Source organism: Serpula lacrymans (genome assembly GCF_000218685.1).
Source record: "Serpula lacrymans var. lacrymans S7.9 unplaced genomic scaffold SERLAscaffold_5, whole genome shotgun sequence".
Lineage (NCBI taxonomy): Eukaryota > Fungi > Basidiomycota > Agaricomycetes > Boletales > Serpulaceae > Serpula > Serpula lacrymans.
In genome coordinates this window covers 1-21717 of record NW_006763294.1, presented here as the reverse complement: position 1 = coordinate 21717, position 21717 = coordinate 1, and the positions used below count along the sequence as shown (strand labels likewise).

The following is a 21717-nucleotide window of genomic DNA, read 5'->3' as shown; positions in this document are numbered from 1 at the left end:
CGTTCACGTAGATTCACGTCCCCGTCAAGAGGAAAGCGTCCGTACGGAGTGAACATGAAGCAGTGCTTAGGTAATGCACCATATATGGCAATGAGCCGTCCAGTATCAAGTCGGCATCCTCTCGTCACCGCCCCTCCAAGTTGCCTTCTGAGAAGTCTTAACAGTTCCCCAGTGCCATAAACAAACAGCCTTTGTGCGTTCCTTGCCGCCCTCGTCAACAACGGGTGTACTCTACGTCCGTCCTCAGGCTGTGTGTCGTCAGCGTGGATCGTCCTGATTTGCCAGATTTACTTTGTATTTTTTTGTACTTTGTGTTCCCAGCACTCCATCCCGCGGTTAAACTCGCTTTCAGGCGCCTACCTGGCTCATATGTACTCTCGTTCTATCCTATAGATGCCGTCCCGAAAAACCATTTTGGGCAGCGCTTTACTTATCCACTCTTCTTGACATCTATCAACTCCTAACCCGCCGCCATCCTGTCGTTCAGACAAGCCCGTTCGCATAATCCCATTTACCAAGTACCATCTACTACTTTTCAGGCTCCTATTTCGCCCCTGATATTTCTGATCGGCACGTTGTCGCATGTGCTCTGTGTGTGCAGCAAATCGTATTCTTCCGGTTAGCGCTGTACAAGCGCGACAATTCCGGTAAATGACCCCGATTGGCCGTGAACACTGGGTGGACCCACCTGGACTGCCATCTCTCGTTAGTCTGAGCTGGTATTGCCTATTACACAGGTCAGTACGTTAACCGTCATCGCGTCAACGTTCACCGATAAACCGGTGGTCAATTGCGCAATTGGACTCTCATACTAGGTATATTCTCTTCTCGATTGGAGTCCGAATTCAATTACTAACTTGAACGAAAGCGCTGGTAACTGCTCTCTTCCTCTGGTCCCTTGTGCGTGTCTTCTTGGTCACTTTAGTTAGTCTCACTTCAGAACAATCATCATAACGAGACCACATGCTCCGCTCTTCGTCGCAGCAGCCTTCTTGATGCGCCACTCGAGACAGCAACTTATTTACGACTATAATCCTCTAAGGAATTTCTGACATGTCAATGATGTGTATGATTGTTGTTTGCGCCCACAAAAGACTTAGTGTCCCGATCACAAAGTGGACATGCTGTCCGATCGACCAGAACACTAACTGTATTGCAGTGCAACTTGGATCGCAAAATGGAATCTTGGGGCAGGTGATACAGGTGCACATCTGCAGTCAAGTCCGATGTTAGCCGAGTGCAAAAAGCTGCTCAGAGCTCTAATAGCAGTTTTGGCGTGGCACTTTTCCACAGATGCAGTTCCGCCTTTCAAGCACACCGCTTTTATCCGTCAACACTGTCCATCTTCGTCGTTGCCAACTCAAAATTTTGTCACTGGAGAAAGCGTTAATCTCATTCGCGGATATCGATATCGGACAATCAAGTGATCATTGCAGCAGTGCTGTGACCTTGTGTTGTGCAGTGCCCAAAAATACTCTTCGCACCACGGATGGCCGGCAGCAAGTAATTATATCTATGCGCGCTATAACTAGCAGATTAGTTTGAACACAAATAATGCTGCGTCCGGATGTGTTCTGTGAGCGACTCGCTCAACTGTGACCCCATCATCATTCTACAATGAAATTTTTTGACAACGACGAGAACATTGTTCTCCCTATGATATCAAAGGTTAACTTTTGTGATTTGGTTGTTCCAGCGTTCCAGGGTATTTACGTCGCTGCAAGAGCTCACGTGGCATTTGTCATGGGAGGCCAGATGACGCCGCTGTGGGGCTGGCTCATAGCACAAACTGTTTGGTAAATCGGGACCCATACGGTGACTATGAACTTCTGAACCAGTTCCAACCCTTTTTCCAACCTCTCTTTCCTTCTCCTTTTCTACATCGAGAGCGATGTCGTCTTCAAGGCCAGACAGTGTTGCAGACCCTTTCATTACAGCCCCAAACACTCCTTTACAAGAACATGGACACCTCGAACCGCCCAGGGCGTCTTATCTAGCGTCAGACCCCGTCTCTGAGTTGTCAACGCCTCACGAATCATATGGCCACTCACCTGGAAATTCGACAGCGCTATTACCCGAAGCAGAAAAACAGGAAGAACGGCGTGCATATGCAGAAAGACAGCATGCTGGTTTCCCAAAACGTTCCATCTTCAAACGGCCTCTATTTTGGCTCGCAAGTTTGGTCGCGCTCGCTATCGTTGTCCTAGCTGTCGTCTTGCCTGTCTATTTCACCGTAGTCAAGCCACGTCAGAACAAACAAGCGTATTCGTCAGGAGGCGGAGGCAGCCCTGGAAACCCCGAATCACCTACTGGTGCCACGACTGGTGGTAATGGCTCTCTCGTTGTGACCAGTGATGGCTCAAGCTTCACATATATAAATCCTTTTGGTGGATATTGTGAGCATATATTTGTACTTTCGTTTCAGTTATTTCTTTCTTTTTCTTTCGTTCTGGAGCTGCAACTTGTCGCACCTGTTCACTTTATGGGTTCGAGTGGTTCATCTAGGTCGAATCGCCTATGTAGTTGCATACGTTGCATAGTGAGCACGGGTGAGGCGTGCGTGTGAAGGTGTATAGCTGGATGTTTCAGTTCATTATGAGACCTTTGTACATGGTTATTTCTATCAGCACATCTCCTGACGGGTATACTTTTTACGATACCAACAAGATATTGGTTCCTCTATCATTAGACCATCAGTCGTGGCTAGTTTATAACATTCGCCCGCCAATAATAGCGTGTCAATTTCTCTGGCTGATATTACACCTTTGTAGGGGTGTATAATTCCAACGATCCTTTCAATAACGGTGCCCGACCCAATTCTTGGACACCTGCCCTGAACTCGACCTGGATATGGGGAGTGGATAGGATCAACGGGTAGGCTCATTATCTGGCATTCCATGGAATGCTCTATCACGCTTTTTAGGGTCAATCTTGGTGGGCTTTTCGTTCTAGAACCGTTTATTGCACCCGCACTCTTTCAGAAGTACCCTGGTGCGGTAGATGAATGGACCCTCAGCACACTCATGGCTGCAGATACCGCTGGTGGCGGGTTGAATCAGCTAGAAGACCATTATAACACGTTCATCGTGAGTTTGCACAACATCAGTTTGGATTTTCTATTGAACCTTACATTTTCATCTGCCTTTCGCAGACTGAACAAGACATTGCGCAAATAGCTGGTGCAGGATTGAATTGGATTCGTCTACCCATTCCTTTCTGGGCCATTGATAAATGGGATTTCGAGCCATTCCTTGAGAAAGTCTGTTGGCCGTGCGTCTACCACGTTTTGATGCGAGCTGGTACCGACCCGTGGTCTTATTGTCCTTCTTTTTCCTAACCCAGATACATACTTCGTGTTCTCCAATGGGCACGTAAATACGGTCTCAGGGTCAATCTAGACTTGCATACAATCCCTGGCTCTCAAAACGGTACGTACTAGTCTGCCACTGTGCATCTGACTTGTCCTCTGCGCATCTGTCTGCGGTGATAAAGATAAAGTGGTAATGACACATTGTTCATAGGATATAATCACTCTGGTAAACTTGGCTCAGTCAATTTTCTAAATGGTGTTATGGGGCTCGCGAATGCAGAGCGTGCGCTAAACTATATCAGGATCATCACGGAATTCATCTCCCAGCCTGAGTGGCAAAACGTCGTGCCAATATTCAGCATTGTCAACGAGGCGCTTGTGTCTACTATTGGCAAGGACGAAATTACGACTTTGTATGTGTTATGTGTCATAATCTTCGCTGTGATAGTGCCCTGATAGTTTCTTGCTTTGATATTCTAGCTATCTAGAAGCGTATGATATGATTCGGAACATCACCGGCGAAGGGGCCGGTAATGGTCCATATATTGCTATCCATGATGGCTTCTTGGGTGTATCGAACTGGGCGGGGTTCCTCAGCGGCTCAGACCGCATCATGCTTGATACACACCCGTACTTTGCTTTTGATGGTCAAGCTAACACTCAGCCAATTGCCACTGGGACTGGTATCAACGCTGGCGGCATCTGGCCTAAGCAAGCATGCAATGCGTGGGGCCCGGGAATGAATACTAGGTGCGTTAGCTGTCACGTAACCATGTTTATCACGTACTTAACAATTATGTGTACAGCCAGACTGCCTTTGGGGTGACGTTCGCGGGAGAGTTTAGCAATGGGTTCAACGACTGTGGCCTCTACCTTACTGGCGTGGGAAACACAGCTAGTTATACAGGCTCGTGTACACAGTTCATGGATGCGTCCCAGTTCAACGATACTATGAAGGCTGGCTTGCAGGAATTCACATTGGCAAGTATGGACGCATTACAAAATTATTTTTTCTGGACATGGAAGGTAAGACTGTCATGCAATTAGGCCATCTCATTTGCTCATCTGCGTGTTTTCTGTAGATCGGGAATTCCTCGACTACCAACAGCGTTCAGTCGCCTTTGTGGTCGTACCAACTAGGGCTAGAACAAGGGTGGATGCCGGCAAATCCCCGCGATGCTGTTGGCTCTTGTGCAGCACTGGGTGTCTCCGAAAACCAGTTTGATGGAACCTATTCACCTTACCAAACAGGTGGTGCCGGTGCCGGAACGATTGACCCCGCTAGCATATCTTCCTATGGTCAATACCCACCATCTACCCTTTCAGGCCTTACCAGTGGAGCAGTCATGTCTCTTTTGCCCACATACACTTCCACAGGGACTGTTGTGACTCTCCCTCCACTGACTTTCTCCCCGAAACCGACGCCCTCCGTGAGCGTTGGCAATGGCTGGCATGATAGTGCAGACACGGGTGCTGGTCCTACCGAGGTTCAGGGCTGCACATATCCGAATGCGTGGAGTGCCGTCAGCGCTGCGATGCCCACGGCACTATGTCCCGCTACTGGAGTTGCCGCTCCCGTCATAACTCCTGCACCAACGTCAACACCAGCCCTCCGGTGATATCAACGTCTACTGATGTAATTGCAGGACGAAGTCACCTGTATATTCTAGAAGTTCCAATAGAAGCAGACTAATTCTTCGACGTGATTTCATTTCAAGATACTATTTATCGGCTCGGACATTTATGCACTACCCCCCCATTGGTATTATGAAGGTAAAGACGGTATACGCGATGGTAAAACGTTAACGAGATTATATCACCCTTTTATTTTTCCTTTGTTTTGAAAGATTTGATGGACCAATAGTAGGACACTTAATTTTTTTCAATTACCGTGCTTCATACTAGGCTCACTCCTTGCGACGCTAGAAAAAGCACCCTTTTCTTCTTTTCCCTTTGTTTGGTGCATGATGCTTTCGCGTTTTGATGATCTAGCACTCTCGTACGGATTGGTTTGTACCACATGCACTATTTTCTAGATTGCAATCAAAGTCTGATTGGTTTTTTCATGTTCGCTCTCGTTTCTCGTTGCCAACGATTTTTGGGCCAAAGCATGTAGTCATAAGAGTAGATGACTGGCAGGCAAACTACATCCGCGGGCTTGTCCGCCAATCAGAAGACCGCGAAGGTTCGCAAGGTATTTTGCAGATTTCTACGACGGGAAACTCACACAGCATCAGGTCATAGACATCCCGCCGTTGTATTATTATAAATTATACGTTGCACTTCCGACTATTTGCATGACAGCCTTGTCGGTAAGTCACACGTTTATTGTGCTCGCGTCGTTTTTGGAAGTTGAAATCATTACATACCTGCTGACTCATTTTTTTTTTGCTGTCACTACCCAGGAGGTTGGCCGAATGGTTAACCGCATGTATCGCATACCGTGGGCCTTGTTCAGCCTTGGGCGACCGTCTGCGTCCGGCTATAGGTCTAACCATTCCCATAGCACTGACAAAGGTGAGCATCGGAGGAACAACTTTGCGGGTGACTATAGTGTTAACGCCCAACTTGGGGATCAATTGAACCAACCGCACACGTTGCGTGGCCAGACTATTCTTTTGGGGTCACAATCACTACGCTGGAGTGTACTAATACTTCCATGTCCAGTATTACCGCCAACGATATAGATCTTTTGATGGCATGGTCCCTCGCCTCTGAATGAAGTTATTTCAACGAATTCTAGTAAGGGTTGACGCGTCGTTCTCAGGTATTGTACTAAATTATCAAGTCCGAACTCATTTCACTGTCATCCTGAATTGTCAGTATCGTCTCTCAAAATTTACGAGGGTAGCGCCCACGGTATACAGGCGCCAGAAATTCTAATTTGCGGTGCGAAAGTCTAGGCTTATCTGACCGATGGTGTCCCGCGTCGACTTTTGAGCTTGAAATGGAAATCGTTTTACTAGTCGTTATGTTCGACGACTCCAAGTGTATAGCAATCACCATATGTTCCCCCCATTGGTCAGTATATTTTTATTTACTGTCTAGCACTGTGTCCTGCTTCTTCCTCCTTACTCTAGGCTTCGCGATTGCATCTTCATCATGCATGTCTAACTCTGCAATGCTACCTGTGGCACTGGCCAGACGGCCGCCAATATCACGATGGTGTCCTTGCTATTAACCTCAGACCGTTGTTCTACTCATTCTCACCCCTTTAACGTATGTTACACGGGCGGTGGTTGCGCAGCATAACATCAATGATTACGAGGTTCAGAATTCCCTTTGCCTGATTCATCGCCAATTGTGGCGACGTGAGTGGTGGGATATCTTACCAATGGTTTGGCTTGTTCTACGGCTGATGCGACGGTCATATATATAACTGATCTTCAATCTCTCGCATTAGGCAATTATTGAAGTACCTGTACTGGAGAGGCGGAGTGCTACGTTGTCTTGATGTTTGTTTGGAGCTTTCGGAGAGTAACGAGCTCCGAAACAATATGGAAGATGTTGCACGAGGTTCAACGAAGGTTTGTACCCACGCGATCGTCCTATCAGCTAGACTCTTCTGAACCGATGTTTTGTAGTTCTGACGTCGTTTTAGCACCGGTGAATCCAAGAAGCGGCCACCATATTCTATCCCGAACTGACAGTGATCCTGCTGAGATGATGGCGTTATATTCGTCACACAAGAGTCTGGCAAACCGAGGATGCGGAAAAGGACTAGAAGAAGCTATCACCGAGCTCTCAGATCTGTTATTTACTGGATCTGTGGTCCGTATTGGCGCCCCATGCCCAATATGCCAGCAGTTTGCAACCTATCACAATGTACTTTTCGTCGATGGGCTCACCACCGGTAATAAAGTTAGTGAGTCGCTCAACAAGGTGGCTAGTTAATATGCCCCTCAGGCTGACACATATCCACGACTTATTATTTTAAGTTGTGATTTTCTTTTTTCATCGGATACTTAAATAAGTTAATCGTCAGACGGGGGGATCACATCGGTCGAGACATTCTCTGTTGCAGAGATAAATCGTCTCTGGTTTAGAATTTCCTCACCCTCATCTGCACATAATATCATCAGTAAATCGTGAAGCCATTCCATTCACCATCTATAATGCATGGAATCTAGTGTCCGTTTGCACCTAGGATACTGGGGTGGGTAACGCGTTTTCGTTCTTATTTACTATACCAAACATTCGAAATTTCTTTTGTTTAACCTAGAGGTCTGTTGCCTTTATGCACGTCCTAAATGTTAATTTTTTTCGGGGTAGATCAGGCATATCATACATCGAGGATTAATCACTTGATTAACCAGACGTATATATGGGGCCTCAAGAACGCAAACCCGTTGGGAATGAAAAACCTACGTACAGCACAAGGGAAAAAGAATCAAAGACCATCCTACTCATATCAGTATGTCGCAAGATAGTCATAAAGCACAAAGAACATTAAATGAAAGCAAAAGCAAAAAAAAAAAATGATAATACTACCTTGGGCAAAAACCTAGTACTCCACTGCATCCTCATCATCAGCCTGGGTTGGCGCGATGTCATCTTTCCGCTCTGGCTCGACAGTCTCTTTTGTCTCTTTTGATACCACGTCTGATCCATCGTCGACCTCCATGGCTGCATCAATAGTGCTTTTCTCTTCGGTAGATTTATCATCGGCCATGGCGTCTTTGTCAGGCTCTTCTTGCTTCCCGCTATCTTTTTCGCTTTTCCTACGAGCTTCTTCCTCGGCGACGCGCTGCCGCAACTGGCTTATTTCAGTGATACCTGTGGTACGCTCTTCTTTGAAAGATTCCCATTCTTTCTCTGTTGCTTCTTTAACCTGAAAGGATATCAATTACGTGGGAACGAAACCTCTTGTGAAAAGTCGTACCTCTGCTTTACGCCGGGCTAGGAAAGCTTCTTGAGCAGGAGTAAGCATGGCTGGGATGTAGTATAGAGGCGGAGGATGGGAGCGAGGTGGTGGGGAGAGAAGATTGGTGGAAGACGGAGAAGACAAGAGGTCATCAGTTGGTATAATATCGGATGTAAGCAAAAAGTTAGACAGTAGAGGAAGTCGCGTTCGGCGTTGCTTGTGCTTATGAATGTCAGTCAGTAAATGCTGGGAAATTAAAGATAAAAGCATACAATGGAGTCCTTGAGCTGCAGGTCCTCTTCCTTCCTGTTAGCCGAGGTCTTGTCCTTTTTAGCTTCTTCTGCGCGTCTGACAGAATCAGTTTCTTTTCGTAATTTAGATTGTAATCTTTGTTCTATCAATTGCCGTTTTTTGGCCTGTATAACTTTAAGGTTAGCTTCAAGTTCGGATAAAGGAGATGGACAACTGAAGCAAACTGACCGCATCGCTGGCATTTCTCTCCTTATCTTCAATCTTGGCCTTGTTCAATGTACCGAGTACAAGACCAAACATGCTTTTACCGCGTTTTCGTTCACGATCAACATTGAGGTCTATTCGTGGTCGTTTCTTGTTTCCTACCGCCATTGCTGCTGGGGCCGTCGGAGGTTCTTGCATCTTCGTGTCCTGGGTGTCAACGTTTTGAGAGGACCTGCAGAACGAAAGGTAGTGTGAGATACGACGTTAGAAATGAGACAGCAGTTAGCACTTACTCTTCTGACATTATTGCTACAAGTTGTTTCAGAAATGAGAGTGTCAGTCAAAAAGCTTGAAGACAGTTATAAAGCTCTGACAAGGAGTATACTGTTAGTACAGTATCTCGCCAGTGGAGCAACGGCCCACGAAACCGTGGCTGATGTAAGCAGTGGCGAAAACCTTGAATTCACTGTGGCAAGTCGCAACGTCGCCAACGACGAGCACGAGTTTGCATAGTTCCCTAGCAAATTTAACACATATAAAGCGAAATGGGTCCAAGTCCGAAGCTAAAACCGGGTTCTACAAATACTAGTAATCGGTCGAAGCCAGCTGCTGCGCAGAAAACAACTTCAAATCCACCAGCAAAACAGCCCATTTCACTATCTGAACGACTGAAGCGCCTATTCACATCGCTTTGTGCTCAAATAGACGGGGGTCATTTCTCTAATGCCATCAAAACATGCGATAAAAGTATGTTGATTCATTTTTGGCTTCAGCCTCACATTAACGATTTGGCTGTCAGTTCTTCGTTTAGAGCCAGAAGATAAGGACGCATCTCAAACTAAATTGTTCCTTCTCTTGCAGACAGAGCAATATGGCACTGCGTTATCTCTGGTCAATACAGACCATAGTGATTCTAAGTATGCCTTCGAGCGTGCATATGCTATGTATCGCCTTCAACACGAACCTGAAGCAGCAAGTGTATTGGATGATATCAAAAAGGCGAAGACGGGAGAACGGGGAGTTTTGCATCTAGAAGCACAGTTGGTACGACCCTTGCATAGCTATATTCCGATACGCCTTCTGAACGGGCATGTTTTCAGAATTACAGACAGGGCTCCTATCAAACTGCTCTCGATCTATATGGTGAACTTCTGGAAACAGCAGAGTCTGTAGGTCGCCGATGACCTATCCTTGCGATTTTAACGCGTTGACCGGTTCTTTCACAGCAATCAGAAGAATATTCTGACATCCTCACTAACCTTGATGCGTCGCAGAAGCACCTCGATTTCATAAACAAAGGATTCCTGCAAGCACTCGATGCATTGCCCGCTTCACTTACTGCTGCGTTGGAGATATCGCCACCGCCTTTACAAGCGACAACGTCTGCTGCGACTGCACTGGCTATACCCGCAGTGGACGTTGGAAGTCAGCCCGAAGACGAATCTATCAGAAAGATCAAGAAAGTGAGGATGTCGCGTGTTCCAAAGGGAGTGGTCCCGGGTGTGACGCCTCCTCCTGACCCAGAGAGGTGGCTAAAGAAGAGCGAAAGGTCGACGTTTGGGCAGGGAAATAGGAAAAGGAAGGGGGGTGGGGCGACTCAGGGTAGTGTTGCAGACAGCGCCCCTGCAATTAATATTAATCATGGGGCGAAATCTTCAAGTGGAGGCCATAGCAAAGGAAAGAAAAGGAAGTAGGAATGGAGTAAAGTAAATGAGTTTCGCTTCCCGCAGGACCCATGCTTACTATTCATTGTGAAGACGTAATCTGTAGTTGCAGCGGCCAAATCATACATCCTGATTACCCTTGTCTATCAGCAATTATCTAATCGGACATGCGTCAACGTCGTGCTGTCTCGTGATTGACATCAGACTACTGCACACGTGTTCTGCAAGCTTTCAGGTGATCTTGTCTTCCAACCTCAATCGCAACGGACCCTTAAGCTAGTAATCTCCTGGTATTTTGTTTCCGCCAAGGTCTCAAAATACTACTTGATCACCGCGGCTTCCATCAAGGCATTCAAGACGGTTCATACTCAAAACGTTCCTCTCCTGGTGTTCCGCTTTCCTGTTTAGGATCAGAAGCATCTCGGTCCTCCTGAAAGCGGTAGACCTGCAATTCTAGTCGTGTTTGCAGCAAGGCGTTCACGGGCTTCATGATGTTTTCGTTATGCCCTGGAGTTCCTCCCATCACATTCTGTCGGTATGCCTGGCATGTGGGTGGGTGTCCCTTGGGCACTCGATTTATGTGATTGCTCTTCAACATGCCACTTTGTACTGGCCAATCAGGTGACGCTTAGATAGTTGTTTTCTCGTTAGCGAACATCTGGACACCGATCCATGAAAACACTGAGGTTACCTTGAGACTTGGTTATTGCTGCTTCTACGATTTACAGGTGATTTGATCTCTCCGTCCCAGCAGGTTCTTAGCTCCGACGCTATGCGCATAGGCTTGTTCGAATCTCCACTCATTTTGCGGTAGCACAGAATTCCACCTGGACAGCCTCACGTTAGCAGGCCCTCCTCCATAATGTGACAAGTCGAAACGTGTATCTCGTCCAGTCCCTAACTCGGCTCGTAGCCCTCGCAAATGCGCTACATCCTCTCCGCTTCAAACACGCCTTCATCACGCGAGTTGCTTGTTGGCTCCGTTAGAGGGAGGATATAAAGCAGGACCTGGTGCTCACTGAATTACAAAACAGTCTTCCTCCTCTAAAAATCCTCAACACCCTTCCCAATATCCCAATATCAATAGACATGTCTGAAGTTCTCGGTGTTATCGTCCTTGCCCGCAACGGTGACCGTACGGCCTACTATCAAGACCCGAAGAACTATGAGGCGTCTTACACGGAGACGACTGCTCTCGGTGCTGTAAGTAGCTTTGTGGCGCTGGTGGACGACTAGTTGCTTACCATTACCCAATTCAGGCCGAGTCTCACCAGCTTGGCTCTTTCCTGCGCTCAGTTTACTTGAGCAGCTCTTCTCCTTCGTACATCGAGGGCATGCAAACTGATCTCGTTGATAACCACGAGGTTCATGTCCACGTTAAAGCCGGTGGAGAAGGAACTGTTATCTTCGATTCAGCCATTGCCCTTCTTCAGGGCTTGTTCCCCCCCAACCCTCTGAACAAGATCGATCTTGCTAACGAGACCACCGTCATTGCACCTTTGGGTGGATACCAATATGTCCCCGGTAATATATTCTGAGCTAAATTAGCTGAGAGTCAGATCTGACAGATTTTCACAGTTGAAACCGTAGAGCCTGGTAACGATCGTTCGCTCGAACCTTGGACTAACTGTCCTGTAAGTACTTTAAGTACATGACTTTGTTATTTCGACTAAATTAACATTTTATTAAGGCTTTCGAGCAACATATCGCAGATTTCTATGCTTCGGAAGAGTTCAGGAGCACTTCCAAGGCTGCTGGTACTTTCTTCGGCGCTGTCAGAGATTTCACTTTCGGTCGACCTACTACTTTAGAGAATGCCGTACGTCCTTTATGTCTTACAAAAAAACATTGGCTAACTCCCAATCCTGCAACTATAGTGGAACGTATGTGACTTCATCTGTATGAATATTACTGACGACATAGCTGACATCAATCGTAATAGATCTACGACTACGTCAACACTGAGCTTATTCACAACAAAACCTATGCCTTCCGTCTCCCCCCCACTCTCATTGACCAGGCTCGAGGTTTTGCGGACTTCCACGAGAACGGTGTCTTCTCTGACAAGGAGCCCGGAGGAATTGGCAACAGTTCGTCCTCTACATATTACTGACTCCCCAGTCTGATGCATGATTAATAGTTGCTGGTCGTACAATTCTCCACTCCATTCTCAGCTCTCTTCAACGTGTTGCATTCAACGGAGACCCCCTTCAATTTGAGTTGATCGAAACCAGTTACCAGCCTTTCATTTCTCTCTTCCACATGACTGAAATGGTCAAGGAAAACCCCGAGCTTGCTGGAATCCGTGAGCAAGCTTCACTTATTTCATATTTTGTTTCACTTTACTGAGCGTCCTATGATCTCAGCCAATTACGCCTCTGCCCTCGCCTTTGAACTCCGCCGTGGACCCGCCCCTGACAGCCGTGATTTCCTGAGGATCAAATTTAAGAACGGTACTTATGACAACTTCCAGACTTACCACGTCTTTGGCCACAAGTCGGATATCGCCCTCACTGAATTCATCTACAGGATCGAGGTATGCGATTTTTTCGAATATTATAAGTAGGTCTATTCTCATACGCAACCATAGAACTACGCCATCACTAGTCAGAGACAATGGGCAGCAGTTTGCAACTCTGAATCGGCTGACGACTTCATGGGAACCAGCAGCTACGGTGCCCGCACTGCTTTGGCCGGCGTCCTCGCTGCAGTCCTTCTTCTTGGCGCCTTCGTCGTCAACAAGTTCGTCAAGCGCTCCTGCCGTGCTAAGACTCAGATCCGCTTACAGGGTGACGAGGTGAGTGACGGCCACAGAAATTATGGGGCTATTCCGAACGTCAGCTTTGAACACTGGGCTCATGCTTGGATATGAATAATTCTGACTTTCATTTCTTTTTCCTTCTTCGCAGAATGCTCCGGCCAACGTGATGACCGAGAAGGGTAGGCTGCCGTTGTAAGGTTGTGCAGATAGTTTTCGTAAAACAATTTTTTTTCTTCAATGTTCATATCTCTGCATTGTCTCTGGTATTAGGTCATTCTTGGACTGTAGACGTACATTTTCTGTTTTCTCCATGATTTTATGACTCCGCATGTATTACGACTTATTCTGGGCCAGGCGCTCCTGCATCATATACATCTTGTTTTTCCCTTGTTGACTTGGACCTTGATCTTTGCATCAAAAAGCGAGGTCTAGTTTGAATAGATAAGATCCAACCAAGCTGGGCTTTAACGAAGAGACGCGAAAACAAAAAAACTTTTACCAACGTTTTTCTTGGCAACAGCAAAAAAACATATTCGTTCGCGCGGAGCTCATTGATGGCTCGTTTCGAGCAGTATACCTCTGAGAAGAGGAAAGCATTGCTGGACGATCAGTACTAGGGGCTTACACGGGTCTCACAAGGCTTTATGTTTGACACAACGGCCCAACGAGGTAGACACTTGGTCCAACCACATAATAAAGCGACGTCTGATTGTAATTAATTACAGAAGTGACAGTGACTTACTTGAGTTATATTATCAACCACAGTCATAATGTTCAACACTGCTGCTGCATCAGTGATCCAACAGTTCATTTATATCGGGCCCTACGCAGATCTGGTGTAGGAAGATGAGGCATTAATGAATAGAGAAAATTACGATCCAGTATATACCTTAGACATTTCCGTACAAACGCTCCAGTGAAGAAGAATTGACGAAAGTTGTCATTGGCGCGTGGATCAGAGCCCTTAGTGTGAACCGGGAACGTGGAATTGACTACACACATGTGGTGGCCAAGCAAGGCGTTGGGACTAGGTGGCTAGACCTCAATGTAAGGGTAACGAGATTCAGATGGTGTACTTGGAGATCAAGGGAGGCGATAACAGAACTGTTCTCTGCTGGGTAAACGACACGTATTGACGTGAGAGACCACTATACGGATAATGACAGTGATTACAGATCCTAGAGAGGCCGTCGAGGAAGATCATGCAGCGACTCAAATCATGTATGGGTATTCGTAGAAACGATTCAAATTTTCCGAAATTTCCTGATCTGTCAATTGCATTGTATTAACTTAGCCTAAAACTCGAGTATGATACCTTCGTCGCACAGATCAAGTACGAGCATAGGGAGGTGCGAGAGGGATGTATCTAAAATGTAGGGCTTTTGCAATCCTAGCAATACGCAATACTAATTCGAATTCACCTATAAGTCTTAATTGTTATGAAACATCGTATCCATGTTTATTCGCAGGGGTTACTCTGGCACTCCTTCGCTGCTCCCTTTCGAGCGCGGCCATATCCTTGTACCAGTTGGAATTACGAGGAGAGCCTTGCTTGATAAATGGAACTGTTGGTTTACGCAAAGGCCCTATTCGATCCAATGGCCAAACGATGTAGATCAATATGGAGTCTAGTAGACCAATAGGGACCTGTAAGTTTTCAAGCAGATTTACTCGGATCAGCCCTACCGCAAGGCAACGGCACCCTTCATCAAAAACTCACGGGTCCAAATCTATTGCTGTCTAGAGTGCGAAAAGGTTCGTCACCTATAGAAACTGGTGAGTACTGCAAAGAACTTAGAGCCAGTGGTCCAACCTTCTATCCAAACATGTCCAGCGGGTACACAAACTTCTTTATCGGGATACGGAGGCAGAGTCTTTACCATGTCACCCTGAGTAGCGACTATCCGCTTCACCAGCATCTTCTTGGGGTTGAAAGGGTCTCTAAACAGGCGGGAAAGAGGACATAAGCTACAGCATGACAAGTGAGTGGTTCAAAAGTGCACCTCAGCGCCACCACGTCGCCCCTTTGGACAGATCCTCCCAAAAACAGGGATAGACGGTCAAAAACTACGATGTCCTTCCATTGAGATACATCCGGATTCAGGGTTGGCTAACTAGCAGAAAAAGATATCGTGAATAGAAGATAGGTCGTCAGCTAACATGAACGGACCTGCATACTTCGTCCGTTGACCGTTTTAATGGTGTACAAGTAATTAGTGAACGCTAAACCGATCGGCATCCAGTAAATGGCAGCCAGTGAACGTTTAAGGAGCGGTTTTTCATCGAGCCATCGAGATCGAAACGAGGGAAAAGGTAGCCTCAGGAGTTTTAGCCTGTTGAACCACATTTACAGTAAAAAACCAGGGAAATGGGACGATGGGATGATGGTCACACATACATAGACTAGATCACATGACCTCAATTGCAAGCCGGGGTAAAGCAACTTGACAAATGGCCATTGGCCTAGGACAGAACGTCTGTGTTGCACAAGGATAAGTCGCGGTTCTTATAAGCGTGAGATGACCGATTAATAAGTTAGTGAAATGTGTAGGATACTACTGATGCTTTATTCTAACCATTCAAAATTTGATGTCCCAAATCCCTAAGTCACAGCCCATTGAAGAAGGTGGCTGCTGCTGGGAACCTGAGGTGGCCCTTGGTGGCCGCCCTCGTTAGAGTCATCCATGCATCACCCCGAAATCTGCCCGCTCATTGCGGTCTCGTGCAGTAAAGCGTGTTCAGCAGAAACTATTGAGCAGAATTTCTCAGGGAAGCTACAATGCGTTTATTCCCGTCTAGGTCATCCGAATTATTTTCGAGCTTCAAAATCTGACATGCCCACCATCGCGGTGGAATGCGCTCGCTATTCTCTCACAAGATGTAGTCACAGGACCTGATAAAATCAAATAATAAACCGTCGGAATACACACCGCATAGTCTGTGAAATCAGTTGGCTGGAAGCTTATAAGGTGACCGAATTCAATAAATTTGACTCCAGCAGGTTTCTTGTCAGAGTGCCAGTGATGGCGATTTCAAGTATGAAGCTAGCTTTGGCCCATCTGGTGCTACTAGGATGCCTCGTAGCAGCTACTCCTACACCAGACATAATTGGATCTGATCTCGCATTTCTCTTCCAAAATGATCTGAACTGTACGTGTCTACTCCTTTTACAATTATGGTCTGTATCTTATCTACATAGGGCCTGCTGCTCCCGACCATAGCGGCACCATTCTTGTCAGTAAACCTCTCGCAAATGATCGAGCTCTCGCGGCATGTAATCAGCTCGCTGAAAGCTTTCTACCCACCAATGGAACGTATTTCGCTTCTGATATTACCAACATCCTTCAGTATCTTGCACTTGAGGACGCTAACCCAGGCCAGCAATATTGGGTCGCTTCTGGCTCCGCCACGGAGTGCCTTTCAATTTCAGAGTCTGGAAAAATATCTGTGGACTGCGATGAAAAACTTCCTGCATTCTGTTCGCAAAGCGCGCCATACCGGCCAAACACTGACACAGACCTTAGTCCTGATTATTACATCCAAGTGAATTCTGGAAGTCTGGAAGTATTAGGGTACGTTGACGCTAGATGAACAATTGCATGCTAACCAGCGCATTGACTCTTTCTAACCTAACAGCACTCGAGATCACCTCTCATTCCGGTTCATTGGCATACCCTACGCGGATCCATTTGAACGTTTCACATACTCTTCTGTTTACAGCAGCCCTGGGAACCTCACTGCGCTCGAGTATGGTTCACCTTGCGTGCAGATTAATTATGGGAGCGAAGATTGTTTGTTCCTCAATGTGTACACACCTTACCTTCCAGCGTTTCCAATCAACCCCGAGAGGCTCAAACCGGTCATGTTCTGGATCCATGGTGGTGCCTTCACTAGTGGTGAAGGAAGTGATTCAATATTCGATGGTGGTAACATAGTAAGTAGAGGAGATGTTGTCGTTGTTACTATCAATTATCGGTAATCTCATTTTAGAGATCTTCTTGTCATCGAGCTGATTGTTCGCCATAGCTTGAGTACTCTTGGTTTCTTGGCCCTAGAGGACGGTGTTACAAATGGAAACTTCGGTCTCGCAGATCAGGTTTGTGATCTGGCGCTATTGTCCACCTAATTTATGCTCCTGACGCAATAACTATAGATTACGGCTCTCAAATGGGTCAATGAGCACATCGCTGACTTCGGAGGTGACCCGCTACGTGTCACTATATTTGGCCAGTCAGCTGGTGCAGGTTCTGTTCGAGCCTTACTCATGGCTCCGCCTGCTTTTGGACTCTTCGCTGGTGCGATTGCTGAAAGCAACTTGGATGGTTTTGGTTATGCTAGCACCTATTCAAACTACTACAGTATTGCTGAAGAAGCTTACATCGCTGCCGACCCGTTGACTGCGTATGTCAACTGTACAAATAGCTCGGATGTTTTAGCTTGTTTAAGAGGCATAGATGCACAGACTTTGGTGGAGGCACCATCAGCACCGAGGTATGTCGTTTCAATCAGATTCTTGATTTTGCATTGAGTACTTCGGCAGATACATCGTTGTAGATGGTACATATATTACCACCAATCAACTAGAGCTCAATGGTTCGGGGCTTACTGCGAAGGCTCACGTCATCTTTGGTTGGATGGCAGATGATGGTGCCGATTTTATTGGCGCATATCCAACTATGAACACTACAGTAGACGACTCCATCCAGGACCTTGGGTTTGTTTACACAATTTCTATAGGTTATGGATTAACAGATACTGTTGTAGGATTAGTGCAAACCTCACTGAGATGATCATGTCTTCAGGTCTATTTCCTGTCCCTTTTAGTGATAACTACACATTGGATGTATTCAATGTTACCAGCCATGTAGCTACTGATGGAGAATTTCGGTACGTCCTACGCACATGTTAGAGAAGAAGTGGATTACTCACTCATAACTTAAAGCTGCCTGGATCAAGCTACCGTATTAGCATCAGCTAAAAAGAAGATATTTGAATCTACTTGGACTTATCAATTCGATAAGAGCTATGGAGGATACGAGCCATTCCCTGAAGTGTGTGACCCACCCGTTACCCCGGATTATCCTTACGGCGATCCCAACTTGCCATATTTCCGGTGCGATATTTCACCTACCGATTTCCCCTGGCCTATCTTTCTAAGTCACGCGAGCTAGATGCCATTCAGGAGATCTTTACTTTGTGTTTGGAACACTTGGCCAATCCGCATCTCCCTTCCGCGACTGGAATGACCTTTATTTTAGTCAAGTGACGGTTGATAGCTGGACTGCGTTTGCTCGTTCTTACAATCCAAACCCGTCTCCGCAATATCTTGCCGCTAGAGGTTATGCTAACACGAGCGATGCACTATCGAAGTATGGCTTATGGGAGGAAGTAACAACCACAAACCCTACACCACTGAGGATATTGGACATACCGTTACAACAGGTGCCATTCCTAGAGCAGGAGCAGTGCGATCTGCTTGGCTATACCCTCCCTTATTACGAGTAATTGATCGCAAATCTGTTATGACATCATACGGTGGTTTTTTGTATAGTTTTTTGTGCTATAGTGTTCAAATCACGTTTGAGAGTTTAGTTCCAGTCCTGAACCGGAACCGTGACGGTGCCGCCGATAGTAACCGAAATTTGTTTTTCACCTCCGCGAAGCCGAGAGCCGTGAACCGACTTGGGTTCAATGATCGAATCTCTTTCAACATATGTAACTACCCTAAGGCCCAGAGACTACATAGAGTCTAAACGTGGTTCTGATACAGTCGCATGGATTGCGCTGGCAGCTACGATCAGGATTCCACACCAGATGGAGCGAAAATATACTGCAAATGGTTGGTCCGAGTTAGAATGCCATGAAACTTTGAACTCGAACCTGCCTCTCATAAGCATAATTTATCTCCTATCGTCTTATTGCAGTACAACACCTGCTCTCTGACCTTATCCTCTCTATCGTTGAAGGAGATCTAGCATGCGTACTACGGGCTATGCTGCACTTCTTTGCTGGTTTATTTCGAGCGCAGTCTCCCTCTATACCAAGAAAGGCTCGTTTATTGGGTCAGATTTCTTGACTGCTTTCGAATGGGATACATTCGATGATCCCACTCACGGACGGGTCAACTATGTTGACCAACAAACTGCCTTGTCAAAAAATCTGACGATTGGTATGTGACCCTTGATTTTTCGTATATGACTGCTGATTGTGGTTCGACTTCAAAGCCTCTGAGGGAAAATTCATTATGCGTGCGGACTACACCGACATTGTGATAAGTGGCTCTCGCGGACGTGACAGCATACGCATTCATTCCAAAAACGCATACGATGACGCCATTTTTATACTTGACCTTTCGCACATGCCAGAGGGCTGCGCTACTTGGCCTGCTTTTTGGACTCTCAGCCAGCTGGGTCCTTGGCCAAATGGTGGTGAGATTGATATTATCGAAGGCGTGAATCTACAGAACCACAATCTCGCATCGATGCACACGACACCGAACTGTACGATGTCCAACCCCTCGTTAATCCAGCCAGACCTAGGGATACTTTCGCAACAGACAGGGTGAGTGTCCTCTGAGACCTATTACTGCATCTACTAAACTTTTGCCTCGTGCAGGACAATGCAATCCACAGATTGTAATGCAGCTGTCAACAATAATCAAGGTTGCGGAGTTTCCTTCAGTGACTCGTACGCACTTGGCACCGATTCGTCATACGGCTCAGGCTTCAATCTGCTGGGTGGTGGGTGGTATGCTATGCAAAAGGATCCAGAGGCTGGTATAAATGTCTGGTTCTGGCCAAGGAACGACATTTCTGTCCCGGTGGACGTCAGGGACTCCACAGTACCGTTTGTCGGACCAACAACCTGGGGTTCTCCCCAGGCACGGTTTCAGACAGGGCAGTACTGTGACTATGAAACACATTTCGACGCTCACGAAATTGTCTTTGATTTGACTTTTTGTGTGAGTTACGAATTTCAAGGTTGTGCTGTCGTCTGGCATCATCTTATTGTTAAAGGGACCATTTACAGGGTGACTGGGCAGGCTCAGTGTTTCCTAGTTCTGGCTGCAGCCCCATGTCATGTGCAGACTGTAAGTACACCGTAATCACTGATGCCCGTAGAACTAACTCATGAACTTTGATAGTCGTGGATCAAAATCCTTCAGCATTCACTAACGCGTACTGGGAAATCAATTCCCTGATTATTTATACAAAGGACACCTCATCATAGCGAATGTGGGTCACCATTATATGCAGGCAGTCACTCATTTCTCATAGATTGTAGAAGAATATAGCGAAAATATTTTTTGACTACAATCTAGTTTTGTACGGTAACAAAAAATATCATGTTCGGTTTATTGCATTCTCTAACCGCAAGATTCCTTCAGATTCGGCTATTTTCGCGCAAGGCTGGCTTGTTGGAATGGCAAAAACGACGCATCTTTTGTCACACACGGAACGGAGCGTTTCGGGATATACTATTGATGAATGATAGGTGTCTTAGGTTGATATTAAGTCATAGGCACTGTTTCCATCTTTAGCAATGTTGATTATTTGAAAGATAAGGTTAGTAGTTATAATCAATAGTTAAGGTGGCGATCGAACGAGGTTAAGAGGCCACCGAGCGGCCGAAGGTCGCGAGGTGGTGGTAGCTGTCGAGAAGAAGAAGTAGCGATGATGACCAGATTACCCCCCACTAAGGAGAGAGGGCTAGGTAATTTCGCAAGATGCTCTTCAGTGGTCAGAGTCTTCTCTTTATATAGCAAACTGGCAGGCAACGCCGTGCGGCAGTGCGTGAAGCACTCGAGTCTTTCTCGAGGTAGTTCCATGTGTTACAAGGGCCGGACCGGCCTATCCATCCACCGGGCCCTGCTCCGTAGGAGAGGACGTCAGTTTCCGGATTGTCGGACCCGCATCCGGACCGGGTACCACATGTTACCATCGCTTATCAGCCAATGATTGCGCCCCTTATTGTTCAAATGCCGAGGCGATCTGATGACAGCGTGGGAGTCGGCCCACGTTATTCTTAGGAACAAAGACGATTCCAAAGAAGATCCTATTGTAATAACGACAGCGTGAGAGTGACCAATCAGAGACGAATGATAAGGTCCCATGAGCACAGTTATCCCCCCTGAATCGATAAGATAACGATTAGGGTTTGTGGTTAATCCCACGTTAATGTCCGGGTAGGACAATAATAACGTTCGGTCATGTGTCCCCCTGCGTAAGCAGGATGATGTTATTCACCGTAAAGGTCCGGAGGGCATACGTCCCGGGCCATAACACATAAGCAGGTTCCAGACCAAAGTCCGGATTGGTATCTCAACCATGTGTTAGACACGTGGTTAGCTGTTAGGTTAAGGTTAAGGTTAAGGTTAACCTTAAGGTTAAGGTTAAGGTTAAGGTTAAGGTTAAGGTTAAGGTTAGGTTAAGTTAGGTTAAGGTTAAGGTTAAGGTTAAGGTTAAGGTTAAGGTTAAGGTTAAGGTTAAGGTTAAGTTAAGGTTAAGGTTAAAGGTTAAGGTTAGGTTAAGGTTAAGGTTAGGTTAAGGTTAAGGTTAAGGTTAAGGTTAAGGTTAAGGTTAAGGTTAAGGTTAAGGTTAAGGTTAAGGTTAAGGTTAAGGGTTCGGACTGGTGTATCGAATCGTATATACTCAAAAGGTTT

At 46.3% G+C, this 21717-nt stretch overlaps 7 protein-coding genes across 7 annotated transcripts; 5 read left to right on the top strand and 2 right to left on the bottom strand.

The window, feature by feature from the left end:
- Positions 1-1812: 1812 nt before the first annotated feature.
- Positions 1813-6607, top strand: SERLADRAFT_360557 (glycoside hydrolase family 5 protein; the record flags this gene model as incomplete). Its single annotated transcript, XM_007316177.1, has 14 exons — positions 1813-2396; positions 2772-2874; positions 2924-3086; positions 3152-3270; positions 3343-3428; positions 3522-3723; positions 3791-4060; positions 4117-4336; positions 4393-5319; positions 5420-5495; positions 5548-5622; positions 5716-5827; positions 5920-6077; positions 6134-6607. The coding sequence occupies 9 exons, from the start codon at positions 1892-1894 to the stop codon at positions 4927-4929; spliced, it is 2205 nt and encodes a 734-aa protein (XP_007316239.1).
- A 1207-nt stretch (positions 6608-7814) lies between these two features.
- SERLADRAFT_367696 (uncharacterized protein) lies at positions 7815-8828 on the bottom strand (the record flags this gene model as incomplete). The annotated part of the gene is made up of 4 exons (XM_007316176.1): positions 7815-8141; positions 8193-8396; positions 8447-8590; positions 8655-8828. The coding sequence occupies 4 exons, from the start codon at positions 8826-8828 to the stop codon at positions 7815-7817; spliced, it is 849 nt and encodes a 282-aa protein (XP_007316238.1).
- Positions 8829-9100: 272 nt separating this feature from the next.
- On the top strand, positions 9101-10456 carry SERLADRAFT_462709 (uncharacterized protein; the record flags this gene model as incomplete). Its single annotated transcript, XM_007316175.1, has 5 exons — positions 9101-9377; positions 9430-9674; positions 9731-9799; positions 9857-10336; positions 10388-10456. The coding sequence occupies 4 exons, from the start codon at positions 9176-9178 to the stop codon at positions 10322-10324; spliced, it is 984 nt and encodes a 327-aa protein (XP_007316237.1).
- A 927-nt stretch (positions 10457-11383) lies between these two features.
- Positions 11384-13166, top strand: SERLADRAFT_347602 (uncharacterized protein; the record flags this gene model as incomplete). The annotated part of the gene is made up of 8 exons (XM_007316174.1): positions 11384-11497; positions 11554-11818; positions 11873-11928; positions 11985-12113; positions 12237-12384; positions 12435-12599; positions 12661-12830; positions 12885-13166. The coding sequence occupies 8 exons, from the start codon at positions 11384-11386 to the stop codon at positions 13164-13166; spliced, it is 1329 nt and encodes a 442-aa protein (XP_007316236.1).
- Positions 13167-14321: 1155 nt separating this feature from the next.
- Positions 14322-15460, bottom strand: SERLADRAFT_462705 (uncharacterized protein; the record flags this gene model as incomplete). The annotated part of the gene is made up of 5 exons (XM_007316173.1): positions 14322-14702; positions 14776-14819; positions 14869-14996; positions 15059-15165; positions 15226-15460. 5 exons carry the CDS (start codon positions 15400-15402, stop codon positions 14493-14495), a joined length of 666 nt encoding a protein of 221 aa, XP_007316235.1.
- A 633-nt stretch (positions 15461-16093) lies between these two features.
- Positions 16094-18560, top strand: SERLADRAFT_435908 (uncharacterized protein; the record flags this gene model as incomplete). The annotated part of the gene is made up of 9 exons (XM_007316172.1): positions 16094-16205; positions 16255-16627; positions 16692-17030; positions 17082-17151; positions 17209-17546; positions 17596-17769; positions 17820-17942; positions 17998-18168; positions 18227-18560. 9 exons carry the CDS (start codon positions 16094-16096, stop codon positions 18558-18560), a joined length of 2034 nt encoding a protein of 677 aa, XP_007316234.1.
- A 188-nt stretch (positions 18561-18748) lies between these two features.
- SERLADRAFT_447340 (glycoside hydrolase family 16 protein) lies at positions 18749-20285 on the top strand (the record flags this gene model as incomplete). Its single annotated transcript, XM_007316171.1, has 5 exons — positions 18749-19224; positions 19280-19574; positions 19671-20016; positions 20085-20145; positions 20200-20285. 5 exons carry the CDS (start codon positions 19032-19034, stop codon positions 20283-20285), a joined length of 981 nt encoding a protein of 326 aa, XP_007316233.1.
- Between the last annotated feature and the right edge of the window lie 1432 nt (positions 20286-21717).